Source organism: Siniperca chuatsi, linkage group LG20 (assembly GCF_020085105.1).
Source record: "Siniperca chuatsi isolate FFG_IHB_CAS linkage group LG20, ASM2008510v1, whole genome shotgun sequence".
Taxonomy (NCBI): Eukaryota; Metazoa; Chordata; class Actinopteri; order Centrarchiformes; family Sinipercidae; genus Siniperca; species Siniperca chuatsi.
The window spans coordinates 25612925-25637487 of NC_058061.1; the positions used below are offsets into that span (position 1 = coordinate 25612925).

The 24563-nt window shown below is 40.1% G+C and overlaps 1 protein-coding gene across 14 annotated transcripts in view; it reads left to right on the top strand.

The window, feature by feature from the left end:
- The window catches only part of exoc6 (exocyst complex component 6), an 85388-nt gene that overhangs the window by 2553 nt on the left and 58272 nt on the right, over positions 1-24563 (top strand). For all 14 annotated transcript variants that reach the window (XM_044178365.1, XM_044178360.1, XM_044178361.1 and 11 more), the window contains exon 2: positions 13992-14163. In XM_044178365.1, the coding sequence (XP_044034300.1) occupies positions 13992-14163 (172 nt within the window). The remainder of the gene's footprint in view (positions 1-13991; positions 14164-24563) is intronic.

The window sequence follows — 24563 nt, forward strand, 5'->3', positions numbered from 1 at the left end:
AAAACATTGGAAGGTAGAATGATAAAGTGTTTGTAAACCAGAGGCCACTTTAGGTTGGCTGAGGTTAGTGACTAACTTAGTTAGCGACTATTTGTTTCAGCAACCACTTGCTTTAAATTATTAATAACAGGAAAAGGGAACCTCATATGGAAGCATGGAGGCTGATGATTACTGGGCTACATGGATGTGCACGTCCAGTTTGCATGTGCTGTGCTGTTCATTACATCAGGCCTAGTTCTTAGCCTCAGTTCCTTGAGAAGTTAAATCAGTTAGTCATTTATCCGTCCCGTTCCGTTAATTAATAGGCTGTATGCCTCACTGTGAGACTGGGATCATTCTTTTATGTGTAAGGCAACATCAGGCTTGACTTTTCTTTCCTAACTTCCTAAACAAAATGTAACAAGTAAATACATAGATGTAAATTTACTGAATTGTTATTTGTTATTAAAACAATAATTTTGCACCAGCAACTTGGTAAAAAATCTTCAATATTACCTTTTAAATGCAGCAACAAATTGGTCAGGAATATAAATTCCAGTATTTAACACTACAACAATGTCCAAAATCCAAGATGTTTTCCCTTCTGGTACATACTGTTGAAATGATGGCAGAACATTGTCCAGTCAGCAACTGTTAATATCCCCCAAGATAAACACTGGAGCTTCGGAATACTTAGCCAATATAGTGTTAGCATTCTTGGCTACCAGCACTGCTACCACCTTGGTGTTAGTGCAGGGGGGGGCTACAAATTGTAGCGATGGTCCTCATTTCCCATCATGCTGTGCTGGACTGAGCTTGCTGTTGTATGTTCCAAAATGCAGATGTTACTTTTTGTGCGTTTTTATAATGTGCCTGTTTAGAACATGGGGGTTTGTGTTGTCATGTTTGAGCTGGTTTATAGTTTTAACCATTAGTGAGGTGGCTGTTACATTTCTTCACTCCAGCTGTGAGTGAATCATAATCGCTGCTGACACATGACGTGTAACACGCACGTAGACGTAAACGTAGAATTGAATTCAATAGATAGGTGCCATTGTCACAATATCAGATCCAGCTGTTTGAGCCAGTATTGGACCTGTGCGTTCCTACCCCTACTTCAACAACACATCACATACATATCCACGGTTTGATTATTAAAACATCTAAAATTAACAACATTAGGCTACTTATGCAGGCTTTAAATATCTTACAGTTTATCAAATGTCATTTGCTGAGTTAAAGCTGTATAAACCTATTAAAGTCTGTATGACAAACCGACCTAATGATGATGCAGTGTGCAGTGAGAGAGGACATTAGTGGTGATTGTAAATGGTAAGAGCAGTGTTTTCTGCTAAGTCACACCAAACTTCATTCATAAATCCTACAGTTTGGTTTCCTGTTGATGTACGAAGGCACTCACGTAGTAAACTCACTTATTTTAGATGTTTTATAAGTTAAGAGGGTCTTAAGGTAAATTCGTTATGGATGATTGCCACGAAACAGCTCTTAAAGGTGGGGTATGCGATTCTAATCCAATACATGTCTTTTTGTCAAATTCAGTGAATATCTCCTCATGGTCCGCTGTGTTTGTACACAGCCCTGGCTCTGTAAATGCAAAATAAAAAAATGGCTTGGACTGAGTCACACAACACTATTCCAGCCATTCCAGCCATGATTTGTGTGTCAGGTAACGTTAAATCACTTGCGCACGGACATTCAGCTTACTTCCTAATTTGCCAAGCTGTACTGTTGTTGTGATGTTAGCTATAGTAGCAGGAGAGTTGTGAGTATCACTGTCTGGAGCTGCTGTGCTGGCTCTGGGAAACTGTCTTGTCTTCTCTGGCTGTTAGCTTTGCAGCAGCAACTGTAGGGACAGTTTGCTAACCCACAACCTAGCTAATGTTAGTTACATTACTTGCTGTGTCGTTGTTTGCTCTATATCATGGCATTTGTCATGGTATTGGGTTTGTCCAGAATCGCAAACCCTATCTTTAACGTTGACGAAGGAGAGAGAGAAAGCACTGCAAACAGCTGTTTCTATGCGCCTTATAACATGACTGACAGGCTGGCTGAGGGATAACAGAGCAGGAGGATACAAATCGCCAGGCTGCAGCACATGAAAAATTAACTTGCTTGACATATTATGTATGAAACTGTCAATCAGATTTATTTAGTTAGTAATCAAAGATGCCGGTGATACACCAAAATTTGTGACCCATCAGATTCTGTGACCCAAATGGGAAGTGCAAATCAAATCAGGTTTTTTTATAAAGCACATTTAAAAACAACCAAAGTTGACCAAAGTGCTGTACAATAACTTAAGATGGTAGCCAGCATAAAAATACTATCCCATACAAAATTTAAAATTTAAACTTGCAATTTAAACCTGACGATGGCGCTAGAGGAAAGGTCAGAGGATCACTCAAGTGTACCAGATTATATGGCAATCCATCCAATAGTTGTTGAGATGTTTCACTTAAAACTACAAATGTCAACATCGTGGTAGTGCTAGAGGAAAAATCAGGGGATCTCCAAATTCATTTTGATTTATCCTTTGGGCACCATGGATATCTGTATTAAATTTCATGGCAATCCATCAAGTAGTTGTTGAGATATTTCAGTCTGGACCAAAGTGGTGGACCCACTGAACAGACATTGCCATGCTGCTAGCAATAAAATATTGGTCTATACACTGAAATATGGACATTTCCAATGCATTTTGTCATGGGATCAGTTTTAAATGTTTCTTGTTGTTTCACATCATAAGCTCAGATAGTTCACAGCATGCTCTGGAATGAGTGTCCCAACTGTATGAAAAAGGGTGATATTGTGAAATCAGCAGTAGCTGAACAAAGTGATATTCAACATGTGTATTGAAAGCCTTGTAGATGAACATGGTCACTTACTTGTCCATAATGAATCAGTATAAAAACATTGCCAGAGTAAAAACCTGCAGTGAGAAATCGTTCCTCTTTTCCTACAACTAGTATTATGCAGTTTTATCAAAATTGAGCCTGACATTTTGTGACTATAAATGCTCCTGTAAACATTTTCCTTCATATCATATGCAGTGTTTACAGGATCTTTGTAAAATTTATTTGTTAGACAGAGGATATCTTTTAGAGGACTTGAGGTAAATATCAGACATTTACCTTGAAATCTGGCAACATTTTAAAATTTGTACTGATTGTATAAAGAAAGTAATAAGCAATTGCTCATGCAGGAGATATTATACTATCTGCAATCTTCTACTTTTTTGTGCAAAACAAATTCTATGTAAAAGCAAGGCTAACATGGCATGGCTCTAGGAGTGGCAATGTTGATCTGTCAGATCACCACAATGGTCTCTGTAATCTGCCTGTTACAGACTCTTCCTTAATCACATTAAAATTGTTATTCTTTAAATGACAGTGATGTTGTTTTTCTTGTTGCGACTAGAATCAACAGACTCAATAGTAACAACTAGATTTTTTGCCTGAGGTGTGATATGCTGAGATAGTGTAGTAAGCTGTAGGCACAGTCTCCCTCTTTTAATAGATTGGATCAATAACTAGGACCTCTGTTTTGTCTTTGTTTAGGTTAAGGATATTTTAGGTCATGTTCATTGTTCAATAAACTATATATTTCACTACAATGTCACTAGATGGAGCTGTTACTCCAGCTGAAATAAATGGCTGGCTAGATTAAACTTAAGGCCAACCTATGCCATGTTTTTACTTTGTATCCTTGGTGTTAAATCAGTTTTATGGCTTTAGAATGAGCTGTCATAACCTTCTTTGTGCCCGTGAGGTTGTTTTGTGATCCATTTACAGTGAAGGCTTGTTGGTGAATGCACTTTCCAAGATTCACTCTCTGCTGAAAGACATGTTCAGAAGCTGCAGGTAGACACACGTTCAGGCTGCAACCATGCTGTTTTCAACCCACTGCATCATTTTTTAGTCTCTGTGTTATACCTGTTTGACGCTTTTCACATTATGTCCCTACTATCTGCTTTATGTAATAGATACACACACCTTGTAACCTTTTACTGAAAACAATTATAAACTCAAAACCATACAGCAACATAGATACATGTGTAAGAACAAAAAGAGGAAACAGTGTTGGAGTGAAATTATAACACAATGCAAATAAACATCAGGTGTAAGACTAATGCAGGGAGCTATTTACATTCAGTTTTTAATTATTAAATTAATATGTAGCAAAACGGGGCCAAAAGGAAAAAAAGAGGTTGAAGATATACATTCAAGTAATTTTAGTAAGTAGTCTAAGAAGTTTTTAAAAGACTTCAGGTCTTTGCTGCTTTTATATTTTGAAACTTAAATGAAGAGTTAACAATATATAGTTCTCTGTTCTTTCCATTTTTTAAATATGGGATTTGCTGAAAACTATTAACAGTTGAATTTAGAACATAACATCTCTGCCCATTATTTTTGGAATAAATGAAAATCTCACTACCGTACAGCGTGATCATTTGACCAGTTTTCATACAAAGAAAGTTCTGCACTTTATTATAAAATATTTTTGTATTCATACAATGAAAAAACCTTTTCTCTTTGTTTAGACCACAAAATCACAGGAATAATATATATAGTTCTAAACTTTCAGAACATGCGTTACAGCAGGGGTTAGCAATTAGGTTCAACCGTGGGCACGGCAGCTCCCCTCAGCTTTATAGAGCTTTATAGTGAGTTTCAGCTCATTGTTTAGCTGTCCAGTCTGTAACTTTACGGTTTTGGTTCACTCTCCCTGCTCTCATAGCGTCGTTTTAAGCTGCTTCTTTTTTGAGAGAAAAGGCTATGAAAGCCCACAAGTTCTACCCCCTAATAGTCGATGATTTGAGTCATCAATCTAGAAGACCCGCATTTTGTCAGTCGAACCACTTTCTTTTTAGCTGCGTCATTGTACACAGAGCAATACAGGAGCAACAGCATGGCAGGATGTAAACTTTACAAACCAAGTCTAACTGATGGAAGTAGTGACGTTGCTAGGTACACGTCCTGCGTCTACACATTAAAATCCGAAAGGACGCAGTCAACAAACTGTTGACTCGTCCAGGGGACTCACCATATTTTTTCCCCTGATAATGCTACATTGCAAACAACAAATCTGTGTTGAAATCATCGAAATAAAGAAAAGAAACGTCATTGTCAAAAACCCTGTTTCTTCTGTCTGTGCATATACTATATCTCTCCAGCACCAAACGGGAAGCAGCAAACCAGGTAGTTACTAGTTACTTTGGTAGTGACCGAAAAAACTCGTGTCACACACACGATATACGGTGAATTAACAGTGATATGAGTCTGTGTTTCATTTGGCATGTATCTGATCCACCAACCAGCACGCATTTTAGTGAGAAATCATCATTTTTGAAACGTTTGTCTCTCATTCCCACGGTCTTCTCCCACTGAAATAGCACAGCTAAATAATACATATATATATATACCTGAGTCGGGATCCATAGCCAGTCTTTTTGATTATTTGGCTGAGGGGGTTCAGACCTATGCAGAACAGCAGTGGGGACAGAGCATCTCCTTGGTATATGCCACATTTGATGGATACTTGTGCAAGTGGCTTGCCATTGGCCTCAAGGGTGGTTTTCCACAGTCTCATCGAGTTTGCAATGGTGAGTTTACAATGAGTTTGGTGTGTCGGGCTCTGCAGTCTTGGGTGACTGTTCTGTCAACCAGGAGTTGGTGTTTGGCTCCTCTGGTTCCTTTGCCAATGCCCTTCTGTGCTTTGCTCATGTATTAGCCGCGATGATGCCTGACATGAGCTTCCATGTTGTGTTGTTCTCTTCCTCTGTTCACCACTGCCTGAGACATTCACTGAGCACGTCATCTGTTGGGGCCTTATCTTTGATGTACTTGTGGATCTTGGATGTTTCATCCTGGATAATGGCTCTCACACTCACTAGTCCATGGCCGCCTTCCTTACGGCTAGCGTACAGTCTGAGGGTGCTGGATTTGGGATGGAACCCTCCATGCATGGTGACGAGCTTTCGTGTCTTAACATCTGTGGTCTGTATCTCTTCCTTTGGCCACGTTATTATTCCCGCAGGGTATCTGATCACTGGCAGGGCGTAGCTGTTTATTGCCTGGGATTTGTTCTTGCCATTGAGCTGACTTCTTAGGACTTGCCTTACTCGTTGGAGGTATTTGGCAGTTGCTGTTTTCTTTGTTACCTCTTCGAGGTGTTTGCCCCCTTCCTGATTTCTTATTTTTTTGCATGTTTGTCACACTTAAATGTTTCAGATCATCAAATAAATTTAAATATTAGTCAAAGATGACACAAGTAAACACAAAATGCAGTTTAGAAATGAAGGTTGTTATTATTAAGGGAAAACAAAATCCAAACCTACATGGCCTTGTGTGAAAAAGTGATTGCCCCCTAAACCTAATAACTGGTTGGGCCACCCTTCACAGCAACAACTACAATTAGGCGTTTGCGATAACTTGCAATGAGTCTTTTACAGCGCTGTGGAGGAACTTTGGCCTACTCATCTTTGCAGAATTGTTGTAATTCAGCCACATTGGAGGGTTTTCGAGCATGAACTGCCTTTTTAAGGTCATGCCACAGCATCTCAATAGGATTCAGGTCAGGACTTTGACTAGGCCACTCCAAAGTCTTCATTTTATTCTTCTTTAGCCATTCAGAGGTGGACTTGCTGGTGTGTTTTGGATCATTGTCCTGCTGCAGAACCCGAGTTCGTTTCAGCTTGAGGTCACGACCAGATGGCCGGACATTCTCGTTCAGGAGTTTTTGGTAGACAGCAGAATTCATGGTTCCATTTATCACAGCAAGTCTTCCAGGTCCTGAAGCCAAACAGCCCCAGACCATCACACTACCACATCCACAAATGGCGAAAGCATGGAACAGTGGTGAACCTTCCCAGGAGTGGCCAGCCGACCAAAATTACCCCAAAAGCGCAGCGATGACTCATCCAAGAGGTCACAAAAGACCCCACAACAACATCCAAAGAACTGTAGGCCTCACTTGCCTCAGTTGAGGTCAGTGTTCATGACTCCACCATAAGAAAGAGACTGGCCAAAAATGGCCTGCATGGCAGAGTTCCAAGACAAAAACCACTGCTGAGCAAAAAGAACATTAAGGCTTGTCTCATTTTTACCAGAAAACATCTTGATGATCCCCAAGACTTTTGGGAAAATACTCTGTGGACTGACGAGACAAAAGTTGAACTTTTGGAAGGTGTGTGTCCCATTACATCTGGCGTAAAAGTAACACAGCATTTCAGAAAAAGAACATCACACCAACAGTAAAATATGGTGGTGGTAGTGTGATGGTCTGGGGCTTTTTTGCTGCTTCAAGACCTGGAAGACTTGCTGAGATAAATGGAACCATGAATTCTGCTGTCTACCAAAAACTCCTGAACGAGAATGTCCGGCCATCTGTTCGTGACCTCAAGCTGAAGCAAACTTGGGTTCTGCAGCAGGACAATGATCCAAAACACACCAGCAAGTCCACCTCTGAATGGTTGAAGAAGAACAAAATGAAGACTTTGGAGTGGCCTAGTCAAAGTCCTGACCTGAATCCTATCGAGATGCTGTGGCATGACCTTAAAAAGGCAGTTCATGCTCGAAGTCCCAATGTGGCTGAATTACAACAATTCTGCAAAGATGAGTGGGCCAAAATTCCTCCACAGCGCTGTAAAAGACTCATTGCAAGTTATTGCAAACGCTTGATTGCAGTTGTTGCTGTCAAGGGTGGCCCAACCAGTTATTAGGTTTAGGGGGCAATCACTTTTCTACACAAGGCCATGTATGTTTGGATTTTGTTTTCCCTTAATAATAACAACCTTCATTTAAAAACTGCATCCTCGGTTATGACATCAGTAGCAGTGGCATCCAGATGGACGAGGGGAAAGTCAAAGCCATTCGGACCTGGCCCACACCTTCCACCATCAATGAACTCCAAAGATTCCTGGGTTTTGCCAATTTTCATCTTAGCATAGCCCAACCTCTGACCGATCTCCTCCACAACAAGCCCAAGTCTCTGTCCTGGCCACCCGTTGCCCATGAGGCCTTCACAACCTCGAAGGAAGCATTCACCACTGCACCGCTCCTGGTTCACCCTGATCCGGAATGACCGTTCCTGGTAGAGGTGGACGCCTCTACCACCGGAGTAGGAGCGGTGCTGTCACAATCACAGGGTACCCCAGCCAAACTCCATCCATGTGCCTGCTTCTCCCGGAAACTCAGCCAGCAGAAAGAAACTATGACATCGGCAACCGGGAACTCCTAGCCATCAAACTGGCCCTGGAAGAGTGGAGGCATTGGCTGGAGGGTGCTAAACATCCCTTCACAGTACTAACTGATCACAAGAACTTAGAGTACCTCCGGGAAGCCAAACGGTTGAACCCCCGTCAAGCTCGTTGGGCTCTCTTCTTCACCCGTTTCAACTTTAACATCTCCTATCACCCCGGCTTCCGGAACGGTAAAGCAGTCGCAATATCCCGGTTACATGCTCCAGACGAACTTCCTGACGAACCTGAAACCATTCTCCCCAAACAGGTCATCGTGAACCCCATCCAGTGGTCCAAAACGTCCCAGCCTTCCTCCAATGCCTCCACCAACGCTCCACCAGGCTGTCCCCCAAACCTAAAGTATGTCCCTAGAACTCAACGCATCACCCTAGTCCATTCTTCCCACACATCTCTGGGCACTGGTCACCCTGGGGCCAATGAAACCCTCTCTCTGCTACGAGAATGCTTCTGCTGGCCAAATATGGCCAGGGATGTGAGAAGGTACGTACAGGGATGTCAGGAATGCGCCATCGCAAAAAGTCCACGCCATCTTCCATCCGGTAAACTCTGTCCACTGTCCACTCCCAACCGACCTTGGTCACACCTAGGAGTAGACTTTGTCACCGACCTACCCGCTTCAGACAACAACACATGTATCCTGGTGGTCGTGGACAGGTTCTTGAAGTCTTGTCAACAACTCCCCCTCAGAGGACTACCCACGGCCATGGAAACCGCAGAACTACTGTTTAATCACGTCTTCAGGTATTACGGTATCCTTGAGGACATCGTGTCCGACAGAGGGCCCCAGTTCATCTCATGGGTATGGAAAGCATTCTTTTCGCTCCTAGGTGTGACCGTCAGCCTTTCGTCTGGTTGCCACCGAGAAACAAATGGACACACCGAAAGGAAGATCCAAGAAATCGGGCGCTTCCTGCGTACCTTCTGCCATGATCGCCAGGACTCTTGGCCGACCACAGACGATCTACTGCTCCTGAGTACCAACCTGGTCAGAGGGTCTGGCTGTCCACCCGAGACATCAGGATGCGCCTGCCCTGCAGAAAGCTCAATCCCAGACTCAATCCCAGATTCATTGGCCCCTTCACCATCATCACGGTCACGTATAAACTTCAGTTACCTGCACAACACAAAATTCATCCTACTTTTCACGTATCCCTACTTAAGCCTCACCACCCTTCTGTTCATGTCTCCACAGAGCCTGGTGCAACTACCGAGCCCCCCCTACCACTCATCCTGGAATATGGAGCCGCCTACCGAGTGAATGAGATTCTGTACAGTCATGAACACGCCAGGCTCCACAACCCCACAACCACAACGCACTCCCTCTCCAGAATTCTAATTACGCGCCTGTTTCCTATCACACACCTGACCTTCATCTGCACCACATCAACCCCAGTATTTAATCACCCCACTCACCTCAGTCAGTGCCCGGTCTCGTTTCTACATGAATGTTATTCCTTGCCATATCAGAAAACGCCTTCGGACTCAATCCTATCCCCGTGTGTGTCTCTTTGCCTGTGTCCCCGTCGCCTGCCCTGTGATCTCCAAGCTCCAGCGTGTGTTTCCTGTTCCCAATCTCCAACCACAGTTTACAAAGGACGGTATCAGTAACCACCACCTACTCAGTTACTCTCTGCCTGTTAACCTTTATTAATAAAAACCATCTGTGTCTCCACCTCGTTGTCTTCTGCCCTTCTGTAGATATAGATATATATAGATATATATTGCGATATGAAAAAATACAGGAAATTTCACCAGATGTGTTATTCATGTACCAGATGTGTTATTCATGTACAGATATACAATTAACAATCATACTTTTCATCATTTCGGTACTTTGAAAGTCTGTCCTCTTCTAACAAAACAAAAACCTCCACCTACTTCTACCACACTTGGTTCAGCCCTCTGCCAACCCTCCAGAAATCAGTATGCTACTCTGACACTGGCATGGACAAGTGGAGAGAGAACAGGTGGAGAGGTATTTGCGCGGCTGAGAATGGTAAAACTCAAACTCAAGCAACAAACATAGTTATCTATATGCCGGCAAGATGAAAGTACAGATAGATCTTGATTTTGCAAGTTTTGTGTGTGTGTTAAGTGTTTCTGACATTAGGGCATGGACCACCCCCGTGACAGTAACTTTTTAACTTTTAACAGGGACGAGATGTCGCTGATAACGGGAAAACACGCACTCGTGTACGCACTCAGTAGCTTTGCATAACTGAACGCCTGCCTCTAGCATCCAGGCGACATTATCTGTGACAGTAGCCACATCGCGTGCATGTTTACAGGCATGTGATATGCAGACTCTGCATGCACAGCAATCAGTTCGCTATGAGCTCTGGTGAAGGGGTGAACTTGATCAGTTAATCCAACAACCAAAATAGGCAGCACTCATTTTCAGGTGGTGGTAGGCGACTAGTGGGGCCTGCATTGGTTGTTTGATAAACTGATGAAGGGCGCCCCTTCACCAGAGCACATTGGGAAGTGTTCAGACTCTGTATATCCAAGAACCCTTAAATTGGACTAAATTAGGTAATATCAGACAGACTTTTCTTGTAGATTAGTCATGGAAAATTACTTTTGTGTGTGTTGCTCCCCAGCCATTGGGGATGCATAAGCCAGTGCATTCCTAATTGCCAGTCCCAAGCCCGGATAAATGGAGAGGGTTACATGGGGTTACCTTGGATTCTGACCTCAGTTTTGAAGCCCACATTATAAATGTCACCAAGTGTCATTTTATCATCTTAGAAACATTGCTAATGTTAGACCATTTCTCTCTCAGGCTGACACAGAAAAACTGATGCATGCTTTTATAACCTCTAGGCTTGACTTTTGCAATGCTATGTTGTAAATGGACTGTACTTTCTAGTCTGTCTGACTACTCAAAGCGCTTCAACTACACACGTTGTTTGGGCTACCTAAAAAAAACAAAAAACAAATAAAAACTGTTGGCTGCCTACAACTTGTTCAGAACACAGCAGTCCGAGTACTGATGAAGACCAGACAGAGAGCACATATAACACCTATTTTAAAGTCATTGAATTGGTTGACTATCAGGGTTGACTAACCCTTCTGACTAGTTTTTAAATCACTGAATGGCCTGGCACCAGTCTATCTCTCAAACATGCCATTTAGATGTACCAAGCAGGTCCCTCAGATTCTCTGCAGCTGGCCTCTTCGTCGTCTGAAGGATTTCAACAAAAATGCATGGAGAGTCAGCCTTTAGCCACTGTGGCCCTATTCTTTGCAACAGTCTGCCAGAGAGAGAGAGAGAGAGAGAGAGAGAGAGAGAGAGAGAGATCTGAGAGACTCCACCTCTGAGGACATTATTAAAAGAAACCTTAAGACATATCTTTTTAGCCTGGCTTATACTTAAGGTGCCTCATTTGTTGCCATAGTTTTTAAGTCTTAATCATTGGTATAATATTTAACATAATATTTTATCCTTTGTGTTTATTTATTTTATTGACTTATTTATTTTTAACATTGTATTGTTTATTGTTGTAATTTGTAGTTGGCCATTTTGAATTTTGTGTGTTTTTCTTGTATTTTATGCAAACTTTTTCAAACTCCTCCTAGAGGGTTTAGGAGATTCATTTGAAATTTGGACTACTGTAATCAATACCTTGAATAATGATGTCATAGGTCATGAGATGGCATTCCATTTTAGGCAGTTTACATGTATAGAACGTGTCAGACTCTTCCTATAGGATTCCACAGATTCACTTCATGTTTGGTTGGCTTAACCTTAAGACGTGTGATGAAGCTTTTTGAGTTTTCATGGAATGTCATTGCTGTGGTGAGGCAGACAATTTGCATGTTTCGCCATGAAACAGGAAGCCTTTTTTCAAAGGCTATGGATGCTCTAAAACTCATGAAATTTGGCACACACGTCAGAAGTGGTGAAAGTTTTTATCTGATATGGGTCTTGGGCTTGGGTGTAGCAATATGGCTCACTAGCACCCCCTACAAACTTTCAACGAAGCATACAGTAGTATAATGCAAATTCCACATCAAGATTTAAAAAAAATAGTAATGGTAGTGGTAATAATATTAATAAAATAATAATACTAATAATAATGATAGGAATAATAATTATAATAATAATCATAAGACTAATAATTATTGTAGTAGTGGTTGTCGAGCAGGAACATGGGAGCAGTAGGACGGCCGCAATCATAGATCCAGACTACAGTTCCGGAGGCAAGAATGCCTGCAAAAAGCGACAGAAGAGTGCCGAGAAAAAACAAAACTACGGTACAGAGAAGAGGACGAGTTAGTAACATGCATTAATGGCATAATGCGTACAGATGGAGAGGGAGTGGAGGAGAGAGGTGCATCATTGGAAGTCTCCTGGTAGACTTATATATTATTATACTCACAATATATATTGTTTAATAAGTTAGAGCACAGAAAAACACCAACATCTTTTTATTGATCATGGGGAGTAGGGATGTAGTGGTACACAAAATTCACGGGGAAAAATATTGTGATTATATCACAGCTAAGGGGCTTGTTGCGTCGGGCCGAACAACGCCCCTTAGCTGTGATATAATCACAATATACCACACTCTGGAGTGAGCTATTGCTTTTATAAAATTGTTACCAAATATGGCAATATGAAAGTTATGTAAATGTAAAGTACTTGTATAGCACCTTTCTAGTCTTCCGACTACTCAAAGCGCTTCACACAACATATCACATTCACACACTTTCAAACACTGATGTGCTCATCAGTTCATTCACACACACTCACATATCGAAGATACAGTTCTCTGGAGCAATTTGGGGTTCAGTGTCTAAGCCACAGCCGCCTCAAAGCAGAGCACGGAAAGTTATATACACGCTCCAATTTAAACCATTTAAGCCTTTTCCAGGCTTGTTAACTGCAGCTGTGGTGAGGAACCTCCATCAGGCTGCAGATGGACATATGCCAAGTCAAGTCAATTTTATTTATACAGCCCAATATCATAAATCACAAATTTGCCTCAAGGGGCTTTACAATCTGTACAGCATACAACATCCTCTGTCCATCAATTTGGATGAGGAAAAAAATCCTAAAAAATCCTAAAAACCCTTTAACAGGGGAAAAATGTTAGAAACCTCAGGAAGAGCAACATAGGAGGGATCCCTTCACCAGGACAGACAGACATGCAATAGATGTTGTGTGTACAGAATAGAGCAACATAGTAAAATGACAATATGGACAATCATGATGACAAAGTTATGAATAGATTGTAACATATATGAATAATATGGATCCGGGAGGATGTCGAGCAACTTGAGGTGTTGCCAAACAGACCTGAGTCACATGACCTCCTCTCCACCATGGAACCTGGAAGAGGACAGACTACACAAACTCACAAAAGCAAAGCTCAAGCACACCATTCACACAGGTAGGAGAAAGGAACAGACACACAGAGGGAGAGAGAGACAAGAGGAGAGGCTGAATCTCCTGGAGGATGAAGATCCAGATCCAGAACATCTAGAATGAGGCACTGACAGCCAGAGGAGAGAGAGGTCCCAGGACAGCCGATGGTCCAGCACAGAGAAGCTAGAGTGAAAAGAGAGGAGAAATTAGGGAGAGAGTAACATGAGCAAATCATTTTCATTCTAACAGTCGTTCTGACAGTTGTTTTCTCTATTTTGCCATCTTTCCCTTCCTGCCTTATCCCCCTTTTGTTCTTTACCTTCAACTCCCCTGTTTCCTCACCTCTTTCGTCGCTCTCAGGTCTATTTACGATGATCAGCCCAATGCCCACAAGCGTTTCATGGAAAAGCTGGATGCCAGGATAAGGAACCATGACCGTGAGATTGAGAAGATGTGCAATTTCCACCACCAAGGCTTTGTGGACGCCATCACAGAGCTCCTCAAAGTCCGTGCTGATGCAGAGAAACTAATGGTAAGAGAGATTACTGTAAAGAGGACTACTGGCCAGAAGAGGCGATAGCAGGACAGTTTGGTCTGCAACCCACACTGGCTGCCAAATCTCAAAATATAGTGGCTACGTGAACTCCAACCAACCACCAACTAGATTGTTAAGAGAACCAAGTTAAGTTTGGGAGTATTTTAGAGAGACTACTAGAATTTGTTATGAAATAATCCGCTATATCACTGCAGGGGTAGTCGTCGTCGTAAAATTCACTCTGATACCCCCCAAAAATGTTTCTAAGAGCGTTCATCTGTTTATTACTTTAAATAAAAGCAGGTTTCAGACACATTTGGAGAGCTTTTTATATTGTAATATATTATTAAATTATACACGTATTATTATAAGTTGGAACAGTGTTTTCATGAAATTGTCATCATTACAGGGTAGTTGTGTGTTTTTAAAGCAGCCAAATACGGATCGGTGATATAGAAAATATAGTAATATAATAACACCATATCAATATACAGTATATTGTGACATAATAAAGCAGGAATGTCTTTTTTTTGGTTAATCCAATAAATTAAATATCTCACAAATCAAGATATTTGATCAAAAAAATCATATAAAAATCCAACAATACCATAAAGTAGGCCTGCCCATTGACTTTTCCCACAGTGGTATAATACAACCACAGATATTGAAAGCAGAGCTACCAAAATATCTTCTTTACAGTCGAATATAGCATATTTGATTTGATTTGAAATATATATCATGATTTGATATTTGCAATGAAACTATATTTTATTGACAGCACAACATAACTGTGAGATCAAATACTATTATATGACAGTATCATGTAATTGATTGAAAGTACAACTGCATTGCATTGTGTGCTCAACACACACTGCTATAATGATTATTGTTAGTCTTATTATTATTGCTATCATTATTATTACTATTATTATTTTTTATAAATTATTATTATTATTATTATTATTACTACATTATTATTATCTCTCTCTCTCTCTCTCTCTCTAAACCCAACCAGTCGAGGCGGATGGCCGCTCACCCAGAGTCTGGTTCTGCTCGAGGTTTCTGCCTCTTAAAAGGAAGTTTTTTCTTTGCCAGTGTCTCCAAGTCCTTGATCATGGTGGGATTTGTTGGGTCTCTGTAAATAATATTATAAAGAGTGGATTTATATCTTTAACAACTTAAAGGTTCTGTATATGAGATTCTGGACATTAATATAGCAGCAAACAACTATTTGCTACATAAAGATGTAGTGGATTAATGGTATCCTGAGCAGAGTATTATTATTATTATTATTATATTAATTATATTAAGTAAGATCAATTAGACAAGAACATTAATGTTTTCAAAATATAAGTAAATCTTTTATATTTGTAATATTTACTGTTATGGAGTAAATAAGTAGATGTTATTATGTTTTGACTTCAATTACTTAGATTTACGAAGATACAGTATATTACTCACTATAATCATATAAGTTTCTAATTTTCTTTTGATAAACGTTACCAAATAAATGTAATCATTTTTCTATGCATTTAATATACTTTTATCACAGATAACATAACTAAAATACAATACAATTAAATTGTTTATTTTGTCAGCATTATACACTAATGAATCTCTCTCATTCCCATCACCTGGTAAAATCTGGAAACAAGTATTTAAAGGTGCATTCAGTAAAACCTCTGACCATGTAATTGTACAATTCAACTACGTGGAATAGCTTTATATCACAGCATTTTGTCGCTGAATGCTAATTATTTGATCCTACAGTATACACTGCATTTCAAAATGTTTTTATGACCCCAGGATACATAAGATATAGAAGGCCATATCACATGACAAAAACAATGAGATTAGGTTTTAACCTGACAGAGCTAGGTAGTACTGACATAACCAAAATTCTAAAGAGCAATATTTTTAGAATTAGCAATATTAACAACCAATGCCTCTTAACTGCTTGGTTAAATCCATATCAGTACCCCACTCATTATACTGTATCAAAGTTAAAATAGTCATTAAAATGTCAGTAAATATTGCATAGATTTGTTTGTGTCATTATTACCTTGCTCTTAAAGACAAATCCAGTACATGCAACACAGATCTGGAATGGTGCTTTTCAAATATTCAACTAAAACCTTGTAACCCTTTGAAATGTTGCAGTTGCAACATTCAAACCGGCACTCTGGACTAATGCACTTTAAGTATGCCAACCTTAATACATTAAAACATTTTGATCAGCAGCTAAAGGTGTTAACAGTTCTATAAAGAATAAAATGCTATTTTTTTTTACCCTTTATCTGTAATAAACATCAATGACAGAAAGACCAGGTGCCTTAGTTGACACAAAACAAGACAAGACAACTTCCCACAACTAGTTAGCCAGGGCTAAGTGGAACTCAAAGGCAAGGTGCTAACTTGACAGCACTATTACTTATTACTTATATTACTTATATTTATACATTGTATTATACTGTACTATACTTATCAACCTGTAAATCCACTTTTGTACTTAATTTATTTTAGCTGTATTATAGTGTATTATATTTTGATTTGCACATCTCTTATTTCTTACTAGAAATAATTGTCTCATTGCAGACTTATTTTATTATTACTTCTATTCTATTCTATTATTAACCTCATTTCATACAAGGTAGGTTGAGTGGGCAATTGTTTTCTCTCTTGCAATGATTGTATGTAGGGTTTCCCCTCAGAAACTGATGAAGTGGTAGCACCCAATTTTAAACGTCCAAAGACGTTCAAAATGGACATGTTAAATCGGTATTTTATGTTGTCGACGTATAAATGTGACGTGTTAATGCAGACGTCAAACTAGACGTAATGGTCCAATCTGTGTTCCATATAGTACTGTCATCTGGTACAATGTGATTCCAAACGTTGCCTTCACATGCAGACTAGCTTTGATAAATTAGCCTACTTGTTGCACAATATTCAATAGATATAAGAATGGCTTGATCATTTTTTCACAGTCAGCATACACACTGACCTAGCCAGCATGTTTTAAATTCATTTGGTGCATTAAATAACTTGGTTCACCCACTAAAATAGGCAGTTTGAGCTTAATCATCACCAGCTAAACCTGACAGGATGACTTTTTCCGCAGGAATGTGGCTAACATTAACTTTACATTTCTTCTCCTCTGCTTTTGACTAAGCTCACTGTCTTTGGGAACTTTTCTGCCTTTAGTTTTATAGAAAACTAAATAAATAAATTCGTAGGTATCTTGTCTTGTCCAAAGGCACGCTCTACTTTTTTAGAGTAAAATTTACTTTACTTTATTTTTAGGTTTATGTACAGTGACTATAAAACATGTAAATAGTATGAGTACATCAATAATAACCACTTAAATTAATTAAATCAAAAGTTAACAGAAAAGGAGTTATACATTAAAAACCTAAAACAATAGTCACCCACAATCAGAGTTTGAGGCCCAGTGTTAACTTTCCCTGTAGCCTTTTATTTTCTGATTTACTCTGTCCTTAATCTGCTGTGTGAAGATGTCAACAGTGGTACAAATCTGTTCTCCAGTTGCACACTTGGTTGTTGGGGACATCTCCCTTTCGCAGCTGTCCACGGCTGTGTCCTACTAAGAACAGGGGTTGAAGAGGCGCTCTGCCTGGATGATAATGCAGGCCAGCCAGTCGCATGACAAATCGCAGGGCGCTGGGCTCTGCCTGTTACTCGTCCTCCCATTTCCCAGCCAAATGATTTACTGTTAGGCTTTGCACCAAGAGAGTTCCAGGGAGGACTACCACTTTTAGATTTAATACCTGGTACACAGCCCTCCTGTTTCTTGGTAGTCTTGTTGGTGGCAATTAGCCGTGTGTTAGAAGGCTCTTGTCCACTGTTGAGTCCATGGTAAAGTGGTGTCGTTACCACATAGTCCATTCACTTCCATGTTCACTTCTAGACGGTGGATTTTGGTTTCCAACACTGCAATTTTCTGTGGAAGTTTATGGAAGTCATCCGTGGAGAAGGGAGGCATCTTCCTGCTAATTAGCTTTAGCTAAGTATCCAGTCACTGCTGTACAGGCTTGTATGTTGGTAGGCCGCACTCAAATAGTAATGAGGAGGTCTTAAAAGTGCTGCAGATATGGCAATAGCTTACTTTATGTGAATAAATTACAGTCACAATGATTTATAAGTATCCAGGAGCTGCTGCTCATAATTTATAGCAGGAAAAAAACAACAAGAATATCAGCAAAAGAATGCAAGCAGAGGCGAGAGCAAGCAGCAAAGCACCTGCTCTGTAAGAAAGTGGGAAGCAGTGTTTAGAGCCAACCTGATTTTTGTTATCTTGACTCATTCGAAAGCCTTGTTCTTAGTTGTTTACACCCAACCTGGAAAACACTACAGCCAATCGTATTTGTTATAGTGTACCACACTCCTGGTCCTTATTCTGAATTTGAGAAATTTTTTGAGTTTTATCAAGTTTAGTTCTTAAAACAGATGAAGTAATTATTGTATTATTATTATTGTGATTTTAATATTCATGTGGACCGACAATGATAGCTTTATTACTGCGTTTATCTCATTATTAGATTGGATTGGCTTCTGTTAGAGTGTTCATAAACCCACTCACTGTTTTAACCATGCCCTGGACATTGTTCTGGCATATGGCATTGAAATTGAACATTTAATAGTCTTTCCACAGAATCCTTTATTATCTGACCATTATTTAATAACTTTCAAATTCCTATTGCTGGACTACTTGTCATTTGGCAACAATTCCTACACAAGATATATATCTGATAGGGCTGTAGCTAAATTTAAGGAAGTGATTCCATCTGCGTTTATTCAGTGTCATGTCTCCATATAAAAGAAGATTCCTATGCTAATTTCAGTCCCAAATTGATCATCTTGTTGATCATGCTGCAGGCTCACTGCGAACGACACTGGACTCTATCCCCCCTCTAAAAAAGAAGATAATGAAGCATAGATGATTAGCTAAGGTATATCCCCCAAACCTGCAAATGACTGCTACCATCATGAAAACTTGAAAGGAAAAGGCAGTCCACCAATCTGGAAGAATCTCATTTTGTCTGACAAGATAGTCTTAAAACATAGAGGAAAGCCCTCCGTAATGCCAGAGCAGCCTACTACTCGTTAATAGAGGAAAATATGAACAATCCCAGTTTCTTTTCAGCACTGTAGCCAGGCTGACAGAGAGCCCTATAGCCCTATAGCCCTCAGTAGTTTTTAATGATAACATTTTTATTATTAGAGACAATATTCATCACATCCTGCCCTCAACTAGCAACGATTTATCCTGAAAGACAGGAACCTTTGAAACAGCTTTAAAACCTGATACAGACCTATTTTTATACTGCTTTTCTCCCATAAACCTTCTCCAACTAACTTCAACAATTTCTTCATCCAAGCCATCAACCTCACTCTTAGTCCCCATACTAACCAGGCTGCTTAAATAAGTTTTACCCTTAGGTAGCACTTCTTTACTAGATATGATAAATCTGTCTTTATTAACATGTATCACAGTCCTTTAAAGTAGCTGTAATTAAACCTCTTCTTAAAAAGCCCACTCTTGATCCCTGTTGAAAATTACAAATGACCTTTTAATTGCATCAGACAATGGACTTGTCTCTGTACTTGTCTTGTTAGATCTCAGTGCTGCATTCGACACCATTAGCCATCACATCCTATTACAGAGACTGGAACATTTAATTGGCATTAAAGGAGCTGCACAAGTCGTATCTATCAGATTGATCTCAGTTTGTACATGTTAATGATGAATCATCCGTGCACACCAAAGTTCTTCACGGAATTCCACAAGATTCTGTGCTTGGACCAATTCTTTTCACCTTTATATATGCTTCCTTTAGGCAATATTATTAGGAAACACTACATAAACTTTCATTATTATGTAGATGATACCCAGCTATCGATCAAGCCAGATGAAACTAATCAGTTAACTAAAATTCAAGCATGCCTTAACACTAGAAGTGCCAGAATTCCAAACTTACTAGAATTGCCGTAAGCGGCCATTTTGACCGCTAGATTCCAAACTCTATAATCTCTAATGATAAATTACCCAAATGGGAGATTAATGCATTTATTGTGTTAGGATATCTTTTAAAAAACAAATAACACCAAAATATACATTTAAAAAAGTTTAATTATACATTTATCAATATTCATATTATCGCATATAGTAAACCGTAATTATTGCATACGCTATATTCACACCAGTGACACCGACTCCCACTTTGCCTTCAGCCAATCGGTGATGCCCACGCTTGTGTGCACGGAGCTCAGCAAACATACATTCTTCCTCGGCTTTCCCTGGTAGATGGTGAGCGTCGCATCTACACATTTAACACCTTTTGTGCTGAACAGCTCCGCTTACTCTTTTGCGGAGGGGGGTGAGTCACGCTAAGTTTATCCCAGGGTGCCAACAAGGCTGGTCTTCTTGGCCTGTAAGGGCGGTGGCCAGTTTCAGAGAAGTGAAGAAATTATCTGGTAATATTTCTTCCCTTACCCAGGAATGGCTCCCCAGTTCAGCTCTACACTCTCTCCCATGAGCTGACCTCTGCTCCGCATCTCCTCTTTTCCCAGAAACGGAGCCCCGTTCAGCATGTATTTTGAATTGACATCCGCAGCCAGCCAAAATTGTCAGGTCATGAGCTGTCACCACGATGCTGATGTGCCTCAGCCACAGTGCAGTCCATGATGTGTTTCAGCATGCCATCGTCAAACACACGCAAGAAGGCCGTGAGCCATGTGTGCTGTGGGGCCAGCACAATAGAACAATAGAATAGCGCGAAATTCACTGCGGTCAATATGACCGTGTATGGCCGAAATAGGTAAAAATGATCATATTTTCTTTGCCTTTTGTTTAATTTATATAAAAACTATTGTAAATATAATTTAGGAAAAGTCAGGTACCAGCAAGATTGTATTTTTTATTCAACAAAGTTATTGCACATATAAATTTCAAAACGGTCAAAATGACCGTCGTGGTCGTTCTAGTGTTAAGGACATAAAACCCTGGATGACCTGCATTTTCTGATGTTAAACTCAAAACTAAAGTTATTGTACTTGACCCCAAACACCTCCGAGACACATTATCTAAAGATATAGTTACTCTAGATGACATTGCCCTGGCCCTGTACATTGCCCTGGCACTGTAAGGAACCTCTGAGTTATCTTTGATCAGGATATGTCCTTTAACTTCCACATGAAACAAACTTCAAGGACTGCCTTTTTTCACCTACGTAGCACATTATGTCTCAAAATGATGCAGAAAAACTAGTCCATGCATTTGTTGGAGGCTGGATCCCCAATAAGTCTCCAGTTGATCCAGAATGCTGCGGCATGTGTACTGACAAGAACTGGGAAAAGAGATCATATTTCCCCAATATTAGCTTCTCTGCACTGGCTCCCTGTAAAATCCAGAATAGAATTTAAAATCCTTCTACTCACCTACAAAGCTCTTAATGCTCAGGCACCATTGTATCTTAAAGAGCTCATAGTACCTTATTATCCCACTAGAACACTGCGCTCCCAGAATGCAGGGTTACTTGTGGTTCCTAGAGTCTCCAAAAGCACAATGGGAGCCAGAGCTTTCAAGCTATCAGGCTCCTCTCCTATGGAATCAGATCCCAGTTTGGGTTTGGGAGGCAGACACCATCTCTACATTTAAGAGTAGGCTTAAGACTTTCCTTTTTGATAAAGCTTATAGTTAGGGCTGGCTCAGGTGAGTCCTGAATCATTCCTTAGTTATGCTGCTATAGGCCTAAACTGCCGGGAGACTTCCCATGATGCACCACTCTCCTCCTCTACCTTTCCATCTGTATGCATTTTTATCTCATTAATGCATGTTACTAACTCGACATTTTCTCTCTCCCGTAGTTTTTTGCTTTCTTGTCTCTCTCCTCTCTCCTTCTGCCGCTTTCAGCAGATATTTCTGCCTCCAGAGCTGCGGAGTCTTGATCTATGATTGTGGGCCTTCTACTGCTTCCATGTTCCTGCTCAACACCTTATTATTAGTCTTATTATTATTACTACTATTATTATTTCATTAATATTACCATTACCATTACATTATTATTATTTTAAAATTCTACGTGGGATTTGCATTGTGCTACTGTACTTTCTCTTTCCTCCTGCTCTCTCTCGCAGCACATGACTGCCCACCCTGAGTCTGGTTCTGCTCAAGGTTTCTGCCTCTTAAAAGGAAGTTTTTCCTTGCCACAGTCGCCAAGTGCTTGCTCTTGGTGGGAATTGTTGGGTCTCTGGGGAATTAAATCTCCAGGAGAACAGTGGGAGAGGGGCTGTAAAATCAAAAGGGTTGGCAAGCATAGGATGTCCTTTATCAGAATCAGATCATTTATCACAAATAAAATCAATTTATATCGTTTAACGCTTGCGGCACGTGGAAAAAATAGACCAGACGCCGAAACTATTGCTTTTCAGTGTGAGAGCGCGCTGTGTCTGAACAGCCCAACTGGGCGCCGAAAGAAAGCGGGCAGTGCATGTCAGCTACACTGTAGCCGTGTAACATTTTCCAACTGCCCATGCTCTTGTTGCTTTGGTATGTCTTTGCTAGTGTCAGTTTTTGGACGCAAATAAAAAAAATTGCTTATCAAAATCTTATAGTCACATCTGGTAGGGTGTGATATAACATAGTAAGCATCTTTATTGGCTAATCTACTTTGAAGTGACATTGTGACAAGCCAATGACTTGGGGAGGCATCACCATGCCCTTTGAGTTTGCAGGAATTAGTCTTTGAAACATTAGTTTATCTCTAAGTTTACAAGCCCTGTTTGCACTTCAGGCCCCAACAGGGCTAACTAGGTGTCTGTGAGGATTCTCAGTTATCCAGAGGAGATCCAGAAGTGCTAAATGAAACACGATGGCTCCTGCTGTAAATTCTTGGAAGACATTTTACCTCTCATCCAAACTCAATGGAAGAAGCTTTTCGGATAAGAAGTGAAATGTTTTCAATAATTTGTATTAAATTGAGTTGCCTTTGAGTTGGCACTTCTAGATTGGACTAACAAGGGCTTTTCTCCGTAATGGGATGAGGTAGATAATGAGAACAGACACTGTCCTATAATGGAAAAGTCATAGGTTCTACTCCCTGGTAGCTGACTAGTGCAGCATGTTGTTTTAGATAGAGACCAGTCTAGGTTAAGTTTCTAGAAATGTCACTTGTCTCTTTGCTCTCAAGCACTCTTGCTGTGGTGCTGCACCCTAGCTGAATGAAAAAAGATGCAGTGATTATATAGTTGAGCCAAGAGTTCAAAAATCCCCATCCAGAACTGAAAAGTTTGTCACTGAATCTGTGAGAAAGAGCCTGTCACAAGCCATTAAACCCCATGAAAGGCACAGTGCACCAATGATGGATTGAGGTCCCAGCTGCCTGGTTAATCTGAATTTGCCTGCCTTTGTCCTGCCCCTTCATGGACAATGAGCTGATTACAAGGCTGAGCAGCGGCAGAGGGGGGGTAGAGAGGGCATTAAGAGACGGAACAGACAGAGAGAGGAGGGATGGATAGACATGTGACAGCATATACGGCTGATCCAAGACCGAGCTATTCATACATTCTAAAAAAGTATTCAACTAAAAAATTTTAAAACATGAAGAAATTAGTAATAGTGGAGTAATAGTATTCCCTAAGAGAATGTCATGGAATAAAACCAAAATTGTCACAGAAACCTTAACATGTCAATGATGGGTTAACATTTTCACGACTTCTGCCTTAATCACACTAAGAGGAACACATTTAATTTAAAGATGTCAATTTGCAAGATGTCTCAATATGTAAGTTCTCAAAATTCAAATCTGGGCCATGCTTCTGGTTTGTGTTTTGAACACGTTTCAACGTTTCAAAAGATAAGGCTAGTTTTATTACATTTTTCTCTATTTTTCAACAAATCTCATGAGAAGACCAAATCCAACAATGTGCTAGTCTGTGTCTCATGTCACTACTCACTCTCAGCCCCAAGCCCATTGGTTCCTACTGAAGACGTAAGTTTAAAAAAAATTGTTCACAGATATATTGTTTCATCTTTGTTTGTTTTTTAAAAAGCCTCAGTAACTTCCTGAAACAGCAGGTCACTATAGTTTTTAGCAAATGTTATAGTGCATTTGTTGTGGACTGTATTCAGCGGCAAATTAATCCACATTTGGTGTTCTACTGAGTATTTGTGGCAGCAGGACGTATGTGGGATTGCATCAAAATAAACTAGTGTGTTCATGAAGGAACATGTCACCCAGTGCAACAGTGTGGCTCACTGATGTTTTTTAATAGTCAACAATGGAGTTATATGGCACAGAGGAATATGACATATGGAATTTGTTGACAGTAAACAAAACTTTGTAGAAACAATGGGTAGAGGAAAGAAATAATACAAT